This window comes from Eptatretus burgeri, chromosome 17 (assembly GCF_056783735.1).
Source record: "Eptatretus burgeri isolate ZD-2024b chromosome 17, Ebu_testis_v1, whole genome shotgun sequence".
In the NCBI taxonomy this organism is placed as follows: domain Eukaryota; kingdom Metazoa; phylum Chordata; class Myxini; order Myxiniformes; family Myxinidae; genus Eptatretus; species Eptatretus burgeri.
In genome coordinates, this window is record NC_140977.1 from 25405276 (window position 1) to 25426684 (window position 21409).

At 43.4% G+C, this 21409-nt stretch overlaps 1 protein-coding gene across 1 annotated transcript in view; it reads left to right on the forward strand.

The window, feature by feature from the left end:
* LOC147009587 (uncharacterized) overlaps positions 1-21409 on the forward strand; it is a 161053-nt gene that overhangs the window by 62903 nt on the left and 76741 nt on the right. Inside the window, exons 2-3 of the mRNA XM_085861109.1 lie at positions 2321-2414; positions 13365-13587. Coding sequence (XP_085717235.1) covers positions 2321-2414; positions 13365-13587 — 317 coding nt within the window. The remainder of the gene's footprint in view (positions 1-2320; positions 2415-13364; positions 13588-21409) is intronic.

Genomic DNA, 21409 nt, shown 5'->3' on the forward strand with positions numbered 1-21409 from the left:
ATATCTGTAATAAAACAAGACGGAACAAAGTAAATCATGTTTTTAGCACACTAAAGTGAAGTACCAGCTTTCTAAAATCAGCATTGTCAAGTTTCTGAACAAACTGGAATTTTTAGATCCTCGTGGAGGATCTCTAAGTCTTACTCACGTTGTTGTTCTTGTGGACTTTTTTGTTTCACAGCCTTCAATTTTCATCGAAACTTCCTGAAACTTGGCATATATATGTAAAAATACCCTGCGCAGACAGTAACCATCTCCGATTTTGAAAATTCCCCCGAGAAAAAAAGTTATAACGTCAAAATATCTCCGCTAATGGAAATCGCCTCAAAAATTATATTATCTCAAACTAGGCAAGCTTTTTGAATTCTGTTTGCGGGAATCGAACAGGGCATTAGCAGAGATTAATTACCGCACATATGATACATCATTATGACATCATATCAATTTTTATGACGTCATTCCTATTTTTTGACATTTTTTGTTTCACAACCCAGAGTTTTCATCGGATCTTCGTGAAACTTGCCATGTATATGCAGAAAGCCCACGTACAGGCAGTAACCATGTCCGATTTTGGAAATTCTTCCTAGAAAAAAAGTTGACGTCATAATATCGCGCTAATGGAAATTGCCTATACCATTATCTCCGAAACTAGGCAAGCTGTTTGAATTTTGTTTGCGGGAATCAAGTCGGGAATTAGCACAGATAATTTATCGCAAACCTGATATATCATAATGACGTCATATTCGTTTTTATGACGTCATCATTAAGAGGACGAGGATCTTAGCTCATTTGAGCTTGTTATGGCCATAGGGGAAGATCTTCATGGAATATATGTCCGAGACTTATTTGGCTCATAGCACTTTGCTGCAAGGTGCCGGATCAACTTATTTGGACTTTGGGAAATTGCTGCAGCGACCGCAGCAACTTGTGCTGTCACTGTGTGATGTGTCACGTGCTGAGATGGATGAACACTACCATTTTCATAAAATTTTCCGACCAAGGAGAGAATGGTGTTACGACATGGGCCATTTCTGCATGGAAATTCCCTCCTGAATGCTCACTGAGTTGCAAAAACAGACCCTAATTTAATGTAGAGTTCTACAATCTTAATCCGCATTGGCACGTTATAATGCTCCATCATTCAAATCTTCAGGGCTTCACGTGTAATGCACAAAAATAAATAAATAATTACGCAGATATTTCTTGAAAATGTGTCACATATAAATGCTACATGCTGAATATCGAAAAAAAGGAAGAGAATGGGTATTTGGAAGAGATACAAGTAAAGAGAGGAGAAGAAAAATGCATGCATGCTTTGTGCAGATGGAGAGAGACAGTCAAAAATATCCTTTATTTTAGGAATGTGATGAATAGAAGGCTTCTTTTTAAATAAACATGAAATTTTTTTTGATTGCTTCTTAGAATCTTTATGATCATTGTTCATGTTCCCTACAATGTGTGTATTGGAAGCAACTCCATTCTGAGTAATGCCAAAGGTGTGGTTGCCTTTGACCTTTGACAGCGGTCAAAATGAAAAGGTCGTTCATCCAATCCTGCTGATCATAACTCAATTTCAATCGAGCCGACATTTCAGAATGATTAGCCGTGCCTACCTCTCGCTTTGCTGATGGGTTGAATCAAAAGACAGCATGTTGTACTTCACAAACTGTTGCATGTCTATGTGTGAATGTCAATGAGAATGCAAACTGAAGTGAAACACACAATGATCTTTTATAAAGTGTATTTGTTCCTTCCGTAGTGGCTGTGGTTGTAGTTCTTTGTGTGCTCCTGCCATGTGCTTTTAAATGGTTCCTGCTATCGTAGGATAATACATCTTACCATTGGAACCACTACATTCAGCTCAAATTCCCACTTATTCTTCAATTCTGGAAAGATGGGCTTTCGAAACAGGAATGTTTATGATTAAATGGACATAAGTTGTTGTTCCAAGTAAATCAATTATAAACTTCTTTTTATGATTACTCTACGACAATAGGATCCCTTTGGAATGAAGCATGATGGATACACACAGGGACGGATCGACGCTTCTCCTTCTAGTATTAGATGCAGTTTACCAGTCCTGACGTAACAGTTCCTCAAATCTACAGGTCATCGGTAACTCCAATCATGTCGTCAAAAAGCCCATCAATGCTGGCAGGTGTTTACCGCAGTTGATCTTTTGGTAAATCATTCTATCCTTTATCATCGATATAATCTGCAATGCAATAAATCCTCCTAGATACTGATATATGAGGTAGGAACTGAGCTTGTCCCACCATATTTACATGAAACTCTAACTGGGGTGACTGTTTTGTGGCAGGGCTGTGTACCGCTGCTTACAGCACCATGGCGGAGTGAGCAACTCGCAGAGATCTGCAGCCAGCTACATCGTAAGGTGGTTGTTTGTCAGCAAGGTGAGACCACCCCTTTTCTGCACATCCTTGTGGTTTTACCAAGAAAGACCGACGTGTTTGCTTTGAGGGATAACAGCAATATGGGAATTTTAGGACATCTTGCCACAATGAAGCGGTGCTGACCCATCCATGGAATGCATGGGTGTGTGCTAAGCAGATTATTCTCCTGAATTTTCTTATCAACCCTCCCATGATTAATATCACAGGCTGGCAGGATAACATGGAGGTGCCATACTTGCCTTTGACATCACTGGTCTGAGGTTGGATTCCCAACCCAACGATAATCTCTCACCCATGACTTCTCTTGCACAACGTTCTGTCAACGAATACACCATGCTTTGGAGGAACGTTATGCCGGATGTCCATTCAGCCAGCATTGACTTGTATAAATTGAATATCCCGTAGCGCCTTATACAAAGAGCAGACCACTATGTGCCGATATCCTGACCAAATTCTCCTGAAATTACTTCCCATATTGAGGAGTAACCATGCGATGGAGTAGCAACCACCGAAGGAGGAATTTACGCGTAAGCTCTATGGGTAAAACAAGGAAAGCGAACAGAGTTCACCCATCCTATTTGTATAATGTACGGACAATTGTCCCACACATTATGAGCTGTCATTCCCACTTAGATACAAGCCTTCTGGTATCTTCCTGAATTCTTCGCAAAACTTCATTTTGACGCTGTGCTCTGTAACCACCATTGTGTAAACTGAGTTAAACATGCTTGGAATAACCATGTACTGCTCATGTTTGAACACGCGAGATGTGGACAGACCCACAAGCAACTTCCCGAGAGCTTGCCAAATTATTTTCAATCTTGCATATGTCTTACAAACTTTCAATCTTGCATATCTTACCGAAAAATGTTTATTAACTATCAATACATGTGATCATGTGGAGAACAGAAATCAGGAACACCAATTAACATTTGAGGAACCTTGGAGAGTGCCCTGCCAGGATAGCCGAGTCACCTCCTTAAATATGTTTTTCTTGCCACGTTGGCTTATTCCAGCATATAATAGCTCTTCCTTTCATCAAAGGACCAGCTGGTTTATGTCCTTTCAACACCAGTCTATTAAGCAGATAAGCAGGACCTGAGGTTTATCCCAGATCCTGTTACAAAATGTTTCTATGGAGCAGTAGTCAAGGAGACTGCTTAGGCAGCACCAACGCTCTGCACAGAGTATGGTCCCAATGGATGGATGGCTTCAAGGTTGACCACATGTCTGATCTTACAGGCCTCCCTTTATGTGGAAATCCCAACATTCCCTGCTATTGTTACTTTAAGAAACAATGTTTTTTTAAAATCACAATCAAGCATCTTCTTAATTCAGGCCGGTAGATGACCCAGCTCCGTGGCGCAGACAGACCGCTCCCTGGGAAGAGTTCCATTCTTCTGGGCAACAGCCTCTCCTCTCCAGATGGTCTCCATGGCAGTCGAAAGGCTTCCCCTGCACCTTTCTATCCCAGGGAGAGAGGCCACAGACCCCACTCTGTCCCAGGCCACCTCTCCCACTAAAGATGGGATCACATGCCAAACCCTTTGATTAACAAATCACTCTGTAAAATCTCCATTCAAAAACTGCTCAGGCTCAAGGTCTGAGTCTGATTTCATACTTAACTGATGTACATCCATTTCCAGTTCCATTTTAACATTTATGCCAGAATCTGCAGCATCGAGGACCACACCTACATTTATATTTTCATCTTCTTCTTTTTCTAACATTGCATGCAAGTCATCATTCTCAAGTCCAGCTACAGCGAGCAATTGAATAAATTCCTCATCTTTGATCTCAGGTGCCTGGTGCACAAAGACACGCATTACAAGCAGGCGAAACAAAGGGAGCAAGGGTAGCGGGGGAGGGGGGGGTGTACAATAGTGGTTGTGGGTGGTGTGGGGAAAGTGCCCCTTCTATTGAAAAGTCCCTTTCCCTAGCCCCAGCTAAAAGTGTCATCTCAGGTTCAGGCTTGGCTTCGGGTTTCTTGGGTGTTGACTTTGGATGCCATCATGTAACACACTTTTGCAAGCCAGCCATAATGGCTGCTTTGAATATGGACAATATAATGAATATTCCAATTAACACAGCCAAATCTGTCAACAGGAAACGGAGGACCGTTCCACCCCAGCCTCCAAATAATCCCTGCAACCATGCTCCGATCTTTCATCCTGGATTGTAGTCATGATACTTTGCAGCCTCCTTTCTTATGTGCCCTGCCAGGTCATGGATTTTCTCTGAGTTATCCGGGATATACGTATAAAATTCCTTTCCAATTACAGCGCAAGCTCCCCCTTTTTCCCTCCCTTTGTCGTGGTCATTAATCGGTGCTGCAGCTTGAATGGCAATGGTGTCCAGCAAGCTATATTGGTGTAGCTTAACATGTTCATTTGCTACACGCGCTGGCATTACCAAGGGAATGGAGTGTTCTGCAGCCGCTTTGGCAGCTTTGTCTGCCATATCATTTCCCTTATCCCCGCCCGTTGTTAGTTTCTGGTGTGCGCAGCACTTAATGACAGCTACCGCTTTGGGTAGCATAATGCTTGCTGGAAGCTCAGATATGAAACTTCCATTCTTAATGGGTGTGCCTGCGGAGGTTAAAAACCCTCGCATTTTCCAGATAGCACCTTTATCATGTACCACTCCAAATGCATAATTGGAATTGGTATATATTGACTGTTTGACCAGCTGACAACTCGCAAGCCCTAATAAGGGCGCATAACCATCCTGGCCTCGGTAGGCCGACCCATCAACAAACAAGGTTGAATCGGGATTTTCCAGTGGTCCAATCTCTCAAGTCCGGTCGTACCATGGATACCACCTGGATCACTTCGGTACAATCCTGAGGATCGCCATCTTCCTCCGTTGGCAACAAGGAAGCTGGATTACGAACGTTACATCGCTCTATCTGGAGTTTTGGTCGGTGGAGCAAGGTCGTTTCATACTGCATCAAATGCGTATTGGTTAGGTGTTGTGTCTGTTTCTGCATCAAGAGAGATGCTATGCAGTGGGGGGCTCTCAAGGTAAGAGGGTGACCCATTACGATTTCCGCCGTGCGCTTAACAGCATAACTTGCCGCGGCCACGGCTTCGAAGCAAAGTGGCAGGCCGCGTTCAACCGGGTCTAACCTTCGGCTGAAGTATGCTATTGGGTGTTGGCGATCACCGTGCTGCTGCATCAGCACAGTTTGTGCAAATCCTCTTATTTCATGAGTATAAAGGAAAAACGGCTTCTCGTAATCTGGAAGGTCTAGAGCTGGGGCCGATGAGAACGCTACTTTCAGTTTATTAAAGCACTCCTCCATTTCCTCAGTCCACTCGATTATGTTGGGCTGGTTCTTACCGACCATAACAAATAGTTCCTTCGTCAAAATCGCATAATCCACAATCCACTGCCTGCAGTAGGTTGCCATGCCGAGGAACCGCATCATATCCTTCTTTGTACGAGGGTGGGGTACTTCGCAATTGAAGTTACTCTCCCTTTGTCTAAATCTCTTTTCCCATGTGAAATGTGGTGCCCCAAATAGTTAACCCTTTTCTGCACCAGCTGCAGTTTGGCTCTGTTTACTTTATGGCCTTTCTTTGCCATGGCCTGGAGCAGCTGCAGCGTATCCATTTTGCACGCTTCCCTATTTGGGGAAGAGATTAGCAGATCATCCATGTATTGTAGCAGCACTGAATTTCCTCTTAATATTACATCAGCTATATCCTTATGCAACACAGATTTAGATTGTGAAAACTATAACTGTGAAAACGCAGCTGCGCCGCTGATTTAGATCTATATCCCTACATTGTGAAAACAATGTAGGGCTGTCTGCAAAACCTTGCGGCAGGACCATCCACGTATATTGGCGGCCCTTGTACGTAAAAGCGAACAGAAATTGCGATTTCTTCGCAATAGGGACCGAGAAAAATGCGGAGCACAAATCAATTACTTTGAAATGGATGGAATTTGTGGGGATAGATGTTATCAGCACCTCTGCACGAGGTAGCACTGGGTGAACACTTTGAATCACCTCATTTATCTCTTGCAGATCCTGAACAAATCTCCATTTATCCTTCTGTGACTTCTTAACCGGCAAGATTGGTGTGTTGCACGGACTCGAAGTTTCCACAATTATCCCTTGCTCCTTCAGCGATTTAATTACCCGTGCTATTCCGGCTTCTGCCTCCTTTCGGAGGAGAAATTGGCATACATTTGGCCAACACACTCCATATTTGAGTTTGACAACTGAGGGTGCTGCCCCGATGATGCGACCCCCACATCATTATCATGCCGGGTCCACAATTCTTGAGGAACCTCTTCTTGCAGACTTTCTGAATCCTTTCGTCTCACTTACAGTTCTCATCAGAATCTCATGTTTGGTAGGCAGATCAATTTCCTTCATCATCCCTTGTAGAACCTGGTCTTTTAAATCACAGATCCACCCTTCGTTATTTACCAATTTATGCACTTGCCAATGTAACAGAGTTGCGGAGCAATCCACCGCTGCCCCCTGTAGGTGATAAACCATGAAGCCTAAATCCTTTGGGTGATATCCCATCACTGTAGTTATTGTTACATGCGAGGTTACCTCTGATAGATACTTTGTCAATTGCCTCTGGTTATTCCATGATCTTAACTTCCACTGTAATGTCTTCCTTTCCAATCATTAAGCGGCAGACGGACAACGTATCACACTTTCCCAAATGTGGACCTATCCTCTTCGCAAATTCAACATCATTTCCGGTTACATCATAGTAAATTGTACAATGTGGGGGATAATAATAAGTACATGTCATTACCTGTGCATTTTTGAGTCAATTTCGCATCCTTTGGCTCTTTGCCAAGATTGCATCCAAGCACATTAAAACATCACTAATCGGTGGTTTCGGCAACCTCCACCAATAAACAACCGGGTGCGGTGCCATTAAAACCATCATTGCTAATTGTGCTTTCTTTGGGTGTTGTCAACAAACAACCCTTTCTTTGTACATGCTATCATGCATCCTAACTTACGTAGCAAGTTCACTGGTGTGGTGGTCGTGAGAAGGAATGCATGTTTCTCCTGCAATGGTCCACATCTTACTGGCAAATGTGCTGCTGTGTCTAATGTTTGAATCTTACCCCCTAAACCCACTATCTGTGCACTATTTCTAGATTTCTCAACCCCTGGCAGTTCTTTGGCTGCAATTGTGGAGCGAGTGGCCCCCATATCGACTAAGAAAGAAAGCTCATAGCCTGAGACGTTCAGAGTATTGGTCGGCTACTTTGTCAGACTCAATGTCAGCATTGCTCCTTCCCTCGAGGGTCCACCCCCATACTGTCAATACCTTCGTGAGTTTGCAGGTGGGGGACCAGGTCCCCGTCCTCCTTTGGGACAATTTTGTTTCCAATGCCCCCTCTTTCCATACACAAAACAAGCATCTGGTGGGGGATAGCCCCTCTTGCCTCTACTTTCCCGACTGCTATTTGGGGTCTCTAATCTGACCATTTACAGGGGCTTGGGGGTTGCCTTTCCCTTTCCAGTAATGGTTGCCGTTGACCATCATCCTATTCCAAATTGGACTCCTTTTCTTCCTAATTTGAAATTACAGATCCCTGAGGACGTCACGACTCCTTTACCTTCTCTCACAATACCATTTGGCCACTCAGCTTCCCTCCTCGCCTCTCTCCACACTGCAGGCGAGAGTATCGCCTGACACATAATGCCGATATCTCGGTGTGTACATCGGTGTGTTTCCACCCATTGGGCAATCAAATCACGGATTGTCTGCAGTTCATTTCAGCATTCCAAAATTCGGTTTATGTTCCTTAAATGGTTGGTATACCACTACAGCAGCTTGTGCATCTCGCCGTTGAACCCCTTCTGCCAGTGGTACTGCTGGCTTGCTTGGAACAATCTCTCGCATGAGATAAGTGGGGATGGGGGGCACTGCTCCTTGAGTTATTTCACTTCCCTCCACACATATATCATCGCAACCCTTACCTGGGAGCCTCGGATATATAGACTTATACGGTAGCCCGGACGACAGATGAAACAGCTGAAACTGTGCAGCTGACTGAGGTAGCCCGAGCGATTTATATGCCGGGGGCTGGGGTGCTACTGATACTGTATTGGTGTTGGAGTACCCCTGCCCCAGTGCTGCAGACACCGGGATGACTGGGAAGCCATTTTCTGGTATTTGTCTAGGCGCCGGTGCAGATGCTACCGCATCCTCAGCTTGCCGTTCTGCACCTTCTAATTGACCCTGAAGCTTCAGCCCCTTTCCAGCCAAGGTTGCCTGCTTGGCTGTGCTTGATCTCTTAATTGCTTCCTCTTGCAATAACCCATATCCCAGCCAATTGACCGGCGTTTGTTTCATGGATAATTATCTATGGCATCTTAGCAACTCTTCCTGCAGATTCTGCACTACTGGTACATCAAACGACCCACCCCTTGGCCATGGTAGGCTATCCTTAACCATCCATTCTGCCCAGCAACCATCTTGTTCCATTGCTACCATTCCATGTAATTTAAACATCTGGTAAGCAGGGGTATCCCGAGGAGGTTCTTTCTTCTCCTCACGTCTACTTGATTTATTTCCCATTTTCACAGCTGAACCCTTCCTGGGATGTTCTTGGGTCTGACTAGGCAGCCCTTAGCCATATGCCCTCATCCCTCACACCCCCCTGTCAGGACCTTAAGATGGCTACCTCTTGATAGTAAATAAACAGTTCTCTCCACACTTATCTTTACTAGTTCTTCGACGAGAGCAAGGGGGCAGAAGCAGAGATGGACAAAACCTGGGGTGAGAAAGAGAGTATCTAATTTAAACTCCCCAGAACAAAGGCTTACCTTATCCAAATTGGTCACCGAAGCTTTTCTCTTTGGTCACCAAGGGTCCATCCCCACCTCTCCTCCACCTCGTCCACCTCTCCACCTCTCCTCGCCCCTGCTCGCTGCGCCAACTGTCGAGCCGTCAATCACCCTTCACTGAGGTATGAGGACATCGATATACTTGAGAGAAAAATGTTTATCAACCATCAATACATGTGATCACATGGAGAACAGAAACCAGGAACACCAATTAACAATTGAGGAACCTTAGAGAGTGCCCTGCCAGGATAGCCGAGTCACCTCCTGAAATATGTTTTTCTTGCCACGTTGGCTTATTCCAGCATACAATAGCCCGTCCTTTCATCAAAGGACCAGCTGTTTTACCAGCTGATTTATGTCCTTTTAACACTAGTCTATTAAGTAGATAAGCAGGACCTGAGGTTTCTCCCAGATCCGGTTACACAATGTTCCTGCGGAGCATTCAAGGTTGACCACACGTCTTATCTTACAGGCCTCCCTTTATGTGGAAATAATCAAAGCAGGAATATATTTTAGTTAACTGCAAGCAAGTGGATTTTGCTGGGAAAGAAACAGAAGACTTTCAAAAGGTTCAAATCCCAACACACCTGCTTATTATAGAGCAGAACTTGAGCTTCTTGAACTTCTTAACTCCACCATCAGCCATGATCCCTCCTGGGCCGACCACATAGCAAAGCTGGCTTCCAAAGCTAGCCGCAGACTGGGTATCCCCCATTGATCAAAGTATTGACCTTGGAAAATCAGAGCTACTCACCATCTGCAATGCTTTTGTCCATAGATCAGTGGAGTACTGTTCTCCACTATGTGCTGGCCTCCCATCGTACCACTTGTCTCTCCTGGATTCTTTGGAATATAAAGCTCTCAAAATAAATGCAATCTCCCGTGATGATTCCTAAGCACACACAATTTCTGTTGTTCTCAACTGGCAGGTAGATCAATGGAGGAGATTGGGACCATACTCGGTGCAGCGCGTTGGTGCTGCTTAAGCAGTTAGATCAATGGTCTCACTGTTTTCTCCCGTCTATTCTCCAACATTGATCCCTCGGCTCTCCCAGTCCTCTGACCCTCACTATCAACTCCAGGATGCTTGTGTTCTTACAATAATCCCTCCTGATTAAACTTCCAAAATCCAGGCTGACTGCACACCTCACCTCTCTTATTCCTCACTTCTCCCATCGATGGAACCACCTTCCAGAGACTTTTCTGTGTCACTCTTCCCTTCAGGACTTCAAGTAAGCACTGTACCACCATCTCTTGTCATCCCCAATGTTTACCCATGATCTTTATTACCCCCATTAACTTTTCCTAATTCAAGCATTTTACTTGCTAGTTTCAGTTTCTTCTCCTCCTCCCTCTTCTCTTTTCTTGTCCATTAATTCCCTTGATGTATGTCTCACTGTTAGTTCTACTTTGCTCTTCCACGACACTCTCTCCTGTAAAGAAAAAAGAAAAAAAATTGCTTTGGCATGCCAAGATACATCGCAGCATTTCAACATTTAGGGATAGAGTGTGAATTAAGAAAATGTGTCCCCATCTACAATCTATCCCAAAAAAACTCAACATCATGAAAATCTGAGCAAAATTATTCATGTTATTATGAAAAAGTGTTTTTTGTTAATTAGATCACAATCTGAAAAAAGTAGGTCAAGAACACAAATCAAATATCAGGTGCACAACTTCAGTGCAGGTGCACTATTATAATGCAAGATCATCTTGGAAGGCCAAGCGATTCCGCATTGGCAAAATTGAGCGATGACAAAAAGCATCTTTTTTTTTTCAGACTGCCATTTGACCTTGACCTTTAACCTGGAGGGCTATGATGTAAAGTAATCATAAATGCGCCTTGCTCTCGGATATCGAGAGAGGACAATTTTGTTCCGATCAGACAAGCCTTGATGAAGTTGTGGTGAAAAATGTTATAATTGGGTCATGACCTTAAAATTATGTCAAGGTCAAAAAACCCACATACTTTCTATTCACATTATTCATGCAAAATTTAATTCCGGAAGTCCTTGGGACAATGGCAGACAAAAAGGGAGAAAAATGTAAGTGGTGGTTTAGTGCTCCTCGGGGTGGAAGACCTTGGCCTTGGTAGGATCAAATTAAGGGTAAATGCACCTTGCTTTAGGCTATCTCGAGAGGGCAATTTCGTTATATTCAGACAAACCTTAGTAGAGTTTTGGTGAATAATGTTAAAATGCCTTATTAGGTCATGAACTTAAAAATTTAGTCGAGATCTAAAAAAAAATATGCCAACTCCCCCATACTTTCTATTCACATTATTGTTGCAAAATTTTATTCCAAAAGTTCTAGCAAGCTCTGAGATACAGCTTGGAAATTTCAGAAATTTGGAGTTGCGGGAAGAAAAAAACCAATTCCCCCCCCCCTCCCATAAATGGTGGTTTAGTACTCCTAGTGGTCTCAGAAACTCTGAGTTACAATTAAACATCAGGGATACTAATTGTAAAAAAAACCCCTCCAACTATCCTGGAATGGCCTATGTGTCCAGATTCTTGAATACGAATGCTCCAGGCAGTTTAACTAACACTTGCAGAGGTTTAAATCACTTTTTCTTTATTTAAAACACTCCAAGTGCGACGGTAAAAACCGTGCCTTTTGATACAACCATATGTCCCACCAGACCGGGCCCGTGCTGATTTCCCCCACTTCCAGCAGGGACGATGCGACACAATGGCAGAGCGTAAATATGCCTGATGCAAAACATGAATATGCATGAGGCAAAAACATGGGTGGAGCATGAATATATGTTTTACATTCAAATTTGGTTACATCACACAAACAACAATCAGCCTTTCCTAACCTATAGGTAGAGGCAACCAGAACAGCACTTAGTGGAGCAGATACCTCCGTCAGGCTGAACTGTTTATGTTTTCTATCCCACTGATGGGTCGGATCTGGATCCAGACCTGAACAAAAATCCAATCGGCTTATTCTCGTCACCGACCCAATTCATCTACCAAGTTTTTTAAATTACTCATCCACAGCATTTTGAAATACATAGTTTTTGGCTTATCTCTCAATTATGAATAATCACTTTGAAAATTAAAAAATTATTGTAACTGGATCTGCATCTGGATCTTTACCAAAATCAAATCCATTATTCCATGTCACAGACCCAACATGTCCACCGAACTTTGTTCAAATTCATCCATAACTTTTTGAGATATATCCTGCTCACAGACAAACAAACATGTCTCCTCCACCAGGGCTTTACACATGGTTAATGGAGGACAAGGACAATTACCTCCACCAAACCACAATGTATTTGTTCGCCTTTCATGTTGTTGTTGCTCACGTGAAAGTTGGTGAATATTGTGCGGAGCAACAAGAGGACATAAATACAGCAAAATGTGGTGCTTCATGATACAGCACCCCTGTAAATTGTTCAGTTTCACTCTTTGGTGAAGCCTAATCAGGAAAAAAGATTCTCCCATCTCCATTCTTATTCAGCAGGATATAAATTATTTTACCACTGATACCTGCAGGTTCTTCTTCCTCCACCTCGATCAGGGCAAATGAAGATGTAACTTCACAGCAGCCTCAGAGCAGTTGTGTTTGGATCAAAGGTCAACACATTGCTTGGTGGGGAAATAGTATATGGTTGGTGATGTGAATTATATCAGCTGGGATTTGAACCCCCTCCCCTTCCCAATGTTATTTATCAAATTAATTAAATTAATTTTATGGTGTGTGTGTGTGTGTGTGTGTGTGTGTGTGTGTGTGTGTGTGTGTGTGTTAGTAGTAGTAGTAGTAGTAGTAGTAGTAGTAGTAGTAGTAGTAGTAGTAGTAGTAGTAGTAGTAGTGCTAGTTTAATGGTCCACACTATTCCCACTTTTTGCCGAATTGACCGGAGAAAGTTTTTTGCCCAAGTCTTTCACGAACCGGCTGGCGAGGCCTCACGTTCGACTTAAGGTTATTTGTGCGGGAATTTGTAATTTGTTGAGGGTGCCGATGACAGCAGACCTATTCTTAACGAAAGACACCGTGGGATTCTTATAATGCCCATCAGCTAATGCGAGCAGAGGGGACACATGGCAATTTGTGTCCATCATAATTGCAATGACCCTGATTGTATCCCACCTGTTACCCAGCTGTGCGCAGGTTCATAGCACGGCAGAGGCTTCGTAGGAAGATGCACGGGAAGCGGCGGATACCTGAAGATTGTCGCAGGGGTGGAGGCAACACATTGGGCTTGCATTTGTACCGCAGCTTGAAGAGCCAAACGTCCTTAGATGGTACTGATGGTGGGGGTCAACTGCACAGCGAAACCACCCCTCGTCTGCTCAAATCCAGCCATGTGCCTCTGGAAAGGAGGTAAAACGTGAAAATCTAACACACTGTTTGAAATATCGCAGATATCGAACAAATGTAGCAGAACTTGGGGGTATGATGAAGAATCCAATACTTTCCTTTGGTATGCAGCGTGTTGTTGCCAGTTGCATCATTTTTGTGGAGGCGCAGCTGCGCCGCTGATGCAATTACCCCTTGTTGGTTGGAGCAGGAATTTTGAATTTGTTCAGGGTACGGGTGATGGCTCATCTACCCTTCACAAAGGACACCGTGGGATCTTCAATATCCACCAATACAACTGGTGCTTGCAGATGAGGTGCCCACTTTAACGTCCAGCTGAGGGTCGGCACACATAGTGATGCTCCGCGCTGTCTGCGACGCACCAGGACGAAAGTTTATAGCTGGGCCGATATTCAAACTCAGGCTACACAGCTCAGAGACCAGTCTGCATACCTCTCAGCTATACTGCCAGCCTTATAGCATCCAATGAAATTTAGGGTTTTTTTTTTTACAGATCATGAGGATGCATCGCACTTTAAGTGGATGACTCAACAAAATTGATGACTTCCACATTTGTGTGCGTGTGCCAGTTCTGGGCCAGTCGGATTGTTTAACTCCACTGAAGGATGACTGTGGAACCATCGTATGTGGTGTATTATCGTATCCATGTAGGTTGCTTGGGGTCGTTGGCGCACTACGAGTGCGTTGTGGGGCGTGCACCGCTTTAAGGTATGTGGCACGAGCCCAATGGCTGATTGGAAGGATTTTGGCCAGGCTGCTGGAACACAATTTTCTACTGTAGCAAAAGACCCTGTGAGGTCTTTATGGTCCACCAGCAGATGAGGCTGGCACACGGTACTCAAGCTCATCGTCCTATTTGACTACACACCTGCAACACATCTGTTCGAGGACAGTTTACAGTTGGGTCCAAATCAAAGTCAGACTGGAAAGTTCAAAGGCGATTATGCTGCCTCTGAGCCATCCGATGAGCCTCACCTAAACAGATTGGATTTGCTTCTGGGATGCTCTATTTTGAAGAAGCATCTCCGCAACTACGAACAATAATGGTTGTTGACTATTTTTCTGTTTTCCATCCCCTAATTATTACCTCCACCACCAAAGGTGAAGGAGGTTATGTTTTCACCCCTTTCTGTCTGTCTGTTTGTTGGGTCGCCGAAATAGGTGACCCTTATTATCAGTAATTCTGTCTGTTTGTTATCTTGCCAAAACGAAGTTTTTGCAAGATATGTTAGTCAGCTTGTTTGGTTTTTTTTTTTTTTGTCTGTAATCACGTATAAAAAATTCTGCAGAGCACAGTTATCATCGGAAATTTTTGTAACTTCGCATATCAGAGGCCTATAGAGGTCCCTTTCAGTGCACAAAATTTTAAAGGTCAAGGTCAAAGGTCAAGGTCACTTTGGCCCAAATCAGGGGAGTCGACGAAACCCTTATTTTTTGAGTAATTTTGATCGGATCGTCTTCAAACTTCATGGGAATATAGTTCATGGTCTGGCGTTCAGCTGATTAATTTTTGGTGGCGATTGGCCTTGACCTTCATATGTTTTATTTTTTTTATTTTTTTTATTTTTGGTCTGTAATCACGTATAAATCACTCTGCAGAGCACAGTTATCATTGGAAATTTTTGTAACTGCGCATATCAGAGGCCTATAGAGGTCCCTTTTAGCGCATAAAATTTTGAAGGTCAAGCTCAAAGGTCAAGGCCACTTTGTCACAAATCATGGGAGTCGACAAAACCCTTATTTTTTGAGTAATTTTGATCGGATCGTCTTCAAACTTCATGGGAATATAGTTCATGGTCTGGCGCTCAGCTGATTAATTTTTGGTGGCAATTGGCCTTGACCTTCATGGTTAGCACCAAAGGTCAAATATATTTGACTCCAAGGTCAAATTTTCAAGTTTTAGGAACCATATCGTGTAGTACTTCAAATTGAACACCTCGATGAGTGCTTTCTAGATATGTCAAGCTTGAGACATTATGACGTCATTTGGTGACGTTATGAGGCAAACGCATATTTTTCATGGTTACTCTGTAGAACGATTCTCATCGGAATCTCTCGTCGGCAGAAATTCCTCAAGGAGTCGCTCCTGGTGGATAGCAGCTCTGTTCACCTCAGTGTGACCTTAAAGAAGTCACACGTGTTCACCTTTTGGCAAGATACGGGTCACCCTGCGGGTGACATTGGTTTATTTGGATGTTTGTACGTTTGTCATCAGCATAATTGGTAGTAAACGTGCGCCGACTTTGACCAAACTCGGGTGGTAGGTACATCTTATGACCTAGTGCTTTGGAAATTGTGATGGTTGCTAGGGACGCTTTGGTTCCCCAGCAACAGCCGAAAAACCTTCAAAATTGGTACTGTTCATACGATATCAATTCCGAAAGCCATTATCCCACATAGGCTTATGAAATTTGGCATGCATCATCTACAGGTGATGCTCTACCAAATGTATTCCGTTTTTTGTGATAGATGGAATAGTTTACCTGCAACGCCCCCTACAAATGAGGTACGCCTGAAAAGTGGCGAAAATTGAAGTTCCCCTAGTGACCAGGTGAGTGCATCGATCCGAATGAAACTTTGCAGGTTCATAGCACACAACGAGTGCTACAACATTGCCTCAGAACATATTGACCATATTGCTTAGGTCAGGGGTCAAAGGTCAATTAGTGCAAAAATCGATAATATGCGAGAGCTGGCGGTGCCTTTGCGCCAAATGCTACTCCTCCTAGGGTTAGGGTCAGATGGTCATGAAAATTCACAATAATCTGGAATGCATTGTGCACAAACGATCGAGCTGGATTTTCGATTTACAGTATATCTTTGTTCACCCACAGCACCCCCTCGAACTTTGGGGATTTCTGATATCAAACTGCATTTTCGGTACTTTTCATTCAAATTGATACCAAGTAGTTATCAGTAGATGTAACTCAATGATATTTGGTATGCATAATCTTAAGGTGATTCTCTATCCGCTATGTGACATCCATTCTGTTCTATATCTTATAGTTTCCAAATGGCAACCCTCTCAACTTGGGTGTCCGAGGGCCATTGGGCATTCCCGCTGCAAATTCAAAGTACACTAGCTCCAAGACGGTTAAACCGAATATAATTAATTTTTTACATGCTTATAGACCTTAATGAGTACTACAACTTTACTCATTTGCATAATGACCTATCTCGATTAGGTCAGGGGTCAAAGGTCAATAAGTGCATTTTTTTGGGCGAAATTACCATTCAAGGCACCCTTGCTCCTACACGGATTAACCGATATGAATGAAAGTTCGTAGGTACATAGTACTCAATGAGTACTACAACTTTGCTTCAGAACATATTAACCTGTCTCGGCTAAGTCAGGGGTCAAAGGTCAATGAGTGCATTGTTCAGGCAAAATGACCATTCAAAGCCCCCTTGCTCATACACGGATTAACCGATTTGATTGCAATTTCATAAGTACTTAGTCCTAGATTAACTCAGATCAGGGGTCAAAGGTCATCGGATGCTCGGCGACCCTTGGCCGCCTACTGGCTTGTCTGTCTGTTTGTGTACAGGATATCTCAAAAAGTTGTGGACGGATCCGGATGAAATTTTGTGGACAGCTTCGGTGTGTGACCAGGACGAACTGATTAGATTTTAGTGAAGACCTGGATCCGGATCCGATGACTCAAAATTTTTGAATTAATTCTTCACCATTGAGAGATAGGGCCAAAAATGATATGGTACTGTGTAACATGATATTTCAAAAATGTATTGAGCCTGATATATTCTCGTGGATCAGGTATTACGTGGCGGAGGTATGCGCTCTACCGAGTGCCCTTCCAGTTGTTTTATTGTGTTTTTGCCTGCCCTGATTCTCTGAGGCCTCATAGTCAGATTATTGTTTTTATTCTCTTCTCTCTCTTCGGTAGTTTCTTCTCTCACTCAGCATGTTAAAAAATACTATGGGATTGGGCTCACAACATGGCAGATAGGGATAACGTATCATATTTGCGAAAGACTTGGTTTCTGACTCACCCATTCTCACGATTACCTGCCACAAGATAATTTATATTATATCTTCTTCTTCCTTCGGCTGCTCCCGTAAGGGGTCGCCACAGCGGATCATCCGTATGATCCGCATAGTGATTTGGCACATGTTTTACGCCGGATGCCCTTCCTGACGCAACCCTGGTCACCTCTTACGACACAGGGATATGGAACACCTATTTTAACCGGGGTATACACCGGCCCAGTACACTGGTACTCACTTCACCTACCTCGGAAGGATGACAGGCTGAGTCAACCCCCTGGTGTATTAATTCAGTGGCCGAACGGGGCTTGAACTCAGGACCTTTTGGATCCCAAGCCGCTGCCCTAACCACTGCGCCAACACCAGGCTTATAAGATAATTTAATAAGATAGATAATTTATAAAAGATAATTTATATTATATAGGCCACAAATAAAGCCCATTTGGCCCATTATACCTGTGCTATATCTACATCAGATCAGAGAGAGAGAGAGAGAGAGAGAGAGTGTGTGTGTGTGTGTGTGTGTGTGTGTGTGTGTGTGTGTGTGTGTGTGTGTGTGTGTGTGTGTGTGTGTGTGTGTGTGTGTGTGTGTGTGTGTGGAACAGATTTCCTTGGGCAAACTAATGAATGAAAGGGCAGGTGTAAATTATTAAAAAGTGACAGGAAATCATGAAACTAGTGAATAAACCATGTACACATGAACATTTTTACTTTTTCAAAAAGATTTTACGTTCAGAGAAGCTCAGACTTCCTTGAGCCCCATCGCATGTTTTTAATCATTCCTTCATGACTCGGTGTCGTCTTTCACGGTATTTCAGTGCATCTATTGGCTTCAAATGAACTACGAGGTCAAACTGTTGGACGGGTCACTGTCAACCGTCTGTGTATCTGTTACCCTTCTTTATGATCTATCTGGGCTTGCTGATTACCTGGAACTTCCCATTTTATGTCCTGGTCGGGTGCTGGTTCTTTGATGCACTGACAGTGTCTCAGGGGGGTCACCACTACAAGGTGACCAGCATGGTCCCCATGGCTGACTGGGACAGGGCTTGAATTTTTTCGTGGTCCGAGCAAGCATGACCCACCGACTCCAACAAAGACACCGTGTGGTTCTTAACTTCCACCAGATAATCCTAGCAGACTGGACCCCGGCTTAACACCCCATCGGAGGGACAGCAGCGCACTGTTGATGCATCAGCCATGGAGCTCATGCCCTGCCAGGAAGGCACCAATGCAGCAATCGGGTCACAAATCAAACGCTTGTTTTGCGTTGAGGTCCATGTCCCAGTTACATCATCCATCAGCCGATTATGAGATATATACATGAACAGCAAACGAGTGCTCAAACATGCACCACCCCTGTGCGCTAACATGATTTATCCTCACGGCAAGCTGACATTTCAGATGGACGAAACTTTTTTCGCAGGTACAATCGAATTCCCACCCACTTTAGGAAAGCCTGATGAGATGTCGGATGCTAAAAAGGAAAGCAATAAATATTGAATTAAATGTAAGGATTACGGCCTCCGTGTTCTTATATTCCTCGTCAAACGCAATTGTGAGTCATTTTCTACACGTCACCATGGAAACAATTGAACGATTGATCATTAGCATTACGAAGTGGAAGGCAGGATGAGAAAGTGCTGTGAATGAAAACGGTTTTGTTAAGAGTCGAGTGCAGAGTGGGAGGCAGATGGACTGTAATACCGTGTTCCAGAACATGATGCTCTGTTCTGGCTTTTCTTCTTTCTTTTCTTTTTATATTTCATTTTGTTTTTTTTTTGCTCTGTTTGTTTATGAACACGAGGGACATGCTGGGAGTATTAAAGCTCGCATTATGTCTTGTTTATCAGCTTTTATGGAAAGCACGCCTTGTAATGTTTGTACCGTTCTGTTCTGCCAGTTAATTCCCCCCCCCCCCACCCACCCATTAAAACATAGAAAATGCTCTTTGAGAAGGTCATGTGATACAACTGGAGTAGATGGCTGTTGTTTAATGAAAGCTTTAACCTTTTCTTTCATCTTCCTCGTTTCCCTGTTCTTAAAGCCACGGTGTGCCTTGCACCACCCTGGCCGAATTGCAAGTTATTGGTTGGATTGAGTTGTTGGGGATTACAGTGGGTATTTCCCTCCCCCCTACCCCCACCCCCATCAGTACTCATTATGATCTTATTTCTTGGCATTTGCTCCCAAAATCCTTACATCATGGTCCTCCAATGGCGAATTAAAAGAATCTATAAAAATTTGAACCCATTTTCGAATAGGAAATGTTATTTTCATTTGAAGCGTCAAACTTTTCCTCCCTCCCCCCATCCCCCACGCTCCTACCCCCCCCCCCCGGCCAATGCATGACCTAGTTAAGCTAAATAAGGTTGCAATTTTACAATGCATGACTTAATTAGGCTGAACCATGTCAGTTTACAGTGTGTGACCTATTTAAGCTGAATGTCACCACTTTGCAGTGCACAACATATTTGAACTGAATGTCTACTTTGCAGAAGCATAACCTATTTAAGATCAACGTCTACTTCGCAGTATGCGATCTATTTAAGCTGAACGTCTACTATGCAGTGAGTGATCTCATTAAGCTGATCATCTACTTTGCAGAAGCGTAACCAATTTAAGATCAACGTCTACTTCCCAGTGCATGACCTATTTAAGCTGACCTCCAGTTTGCACTCCATGACCTATTTAAGCTGACCACCTACTTCACAGTGAGTGACCTATTTAAGCGGAACATTTACTTTGCAGTGTGACCTATTTAAACTCACCGTCTACTTTGCAGTCCATGACCTATTTAAGCTGACCACCTACTTTGCAGTGAGTGACCTATTTAAGCGGAACATTTACTTTGTAGTGCATGACTTATTTAAGCTGACCATCTACTGGCATTGCCCCAGACAGCTTGTTCAACTAATGTTTTAGTGTGTGTGTGTGTGTGTGTGTGTGTGTGTGTGTGTGTGTGTGTGTGTGTGTGTGTGTGTGTGTGTGTGTGTTCAAAACTTAAGACTTGTGGACTGGAACAGCCCATTTGAGTTGTTGCATCCTGCAGTGGGATTGTCAAGATGGAGATTCTCCATTCTAATCAATAACAGAAGCAGTTAATATAACATTGTTCTGAGAAACACATGCCATGCCACATTGCAAGCATGTTAAACTGCACCCTTGTATGTTGCACCACATGTGTGGGAGTGCATTTAAATGATGTCATTGAAATGTGCGGCAAAAAACAATGGAAACGCAAGAGCATGAGTGGAATGAATGAAAATCTCTCAGGAATGACACAAATATAATCCCTCATTCGTTTGTAGTTTTACATTACGCAGATTGAACAGGAAAATTTCAGCAAAAACAAGAAAAAAGACATTAAATGACAGCCCCCCCCCCCCCGTTGTTTTAGTAATTTTGGTGTTTGGAGTTAAAGAGCTAGCCCATATGTATGTACAACTAAAATGGCCGCCAGTCTACCAGTCGGGGCCATATTTGATCAGATGACAAAATAAAATGAAGTGCATATGTATACCGTCATCTACTGTGCTTGTGCCAAGTTTGAACAAAATCGGATCATGCTTGTCCGAGAAATGGTTGGGGACACATTTAAGCAACAGAATGGCCACCAGTCGGCCATCTTGAATCTGATCTCAAAAAACAATGACGTGCATATGTAAATCGTCATTCATTATCTGTGTGCCAAGTTTGAACAACATCGGTAAATGCATTTCCGAGAAATGGTCGAGGACGTCTTCAACATCGGGTTTGTTCCAACTAAAATGGCCGCCAGTCGGCCATCTTGGATCGCATCACGAAACAAAATGAGGT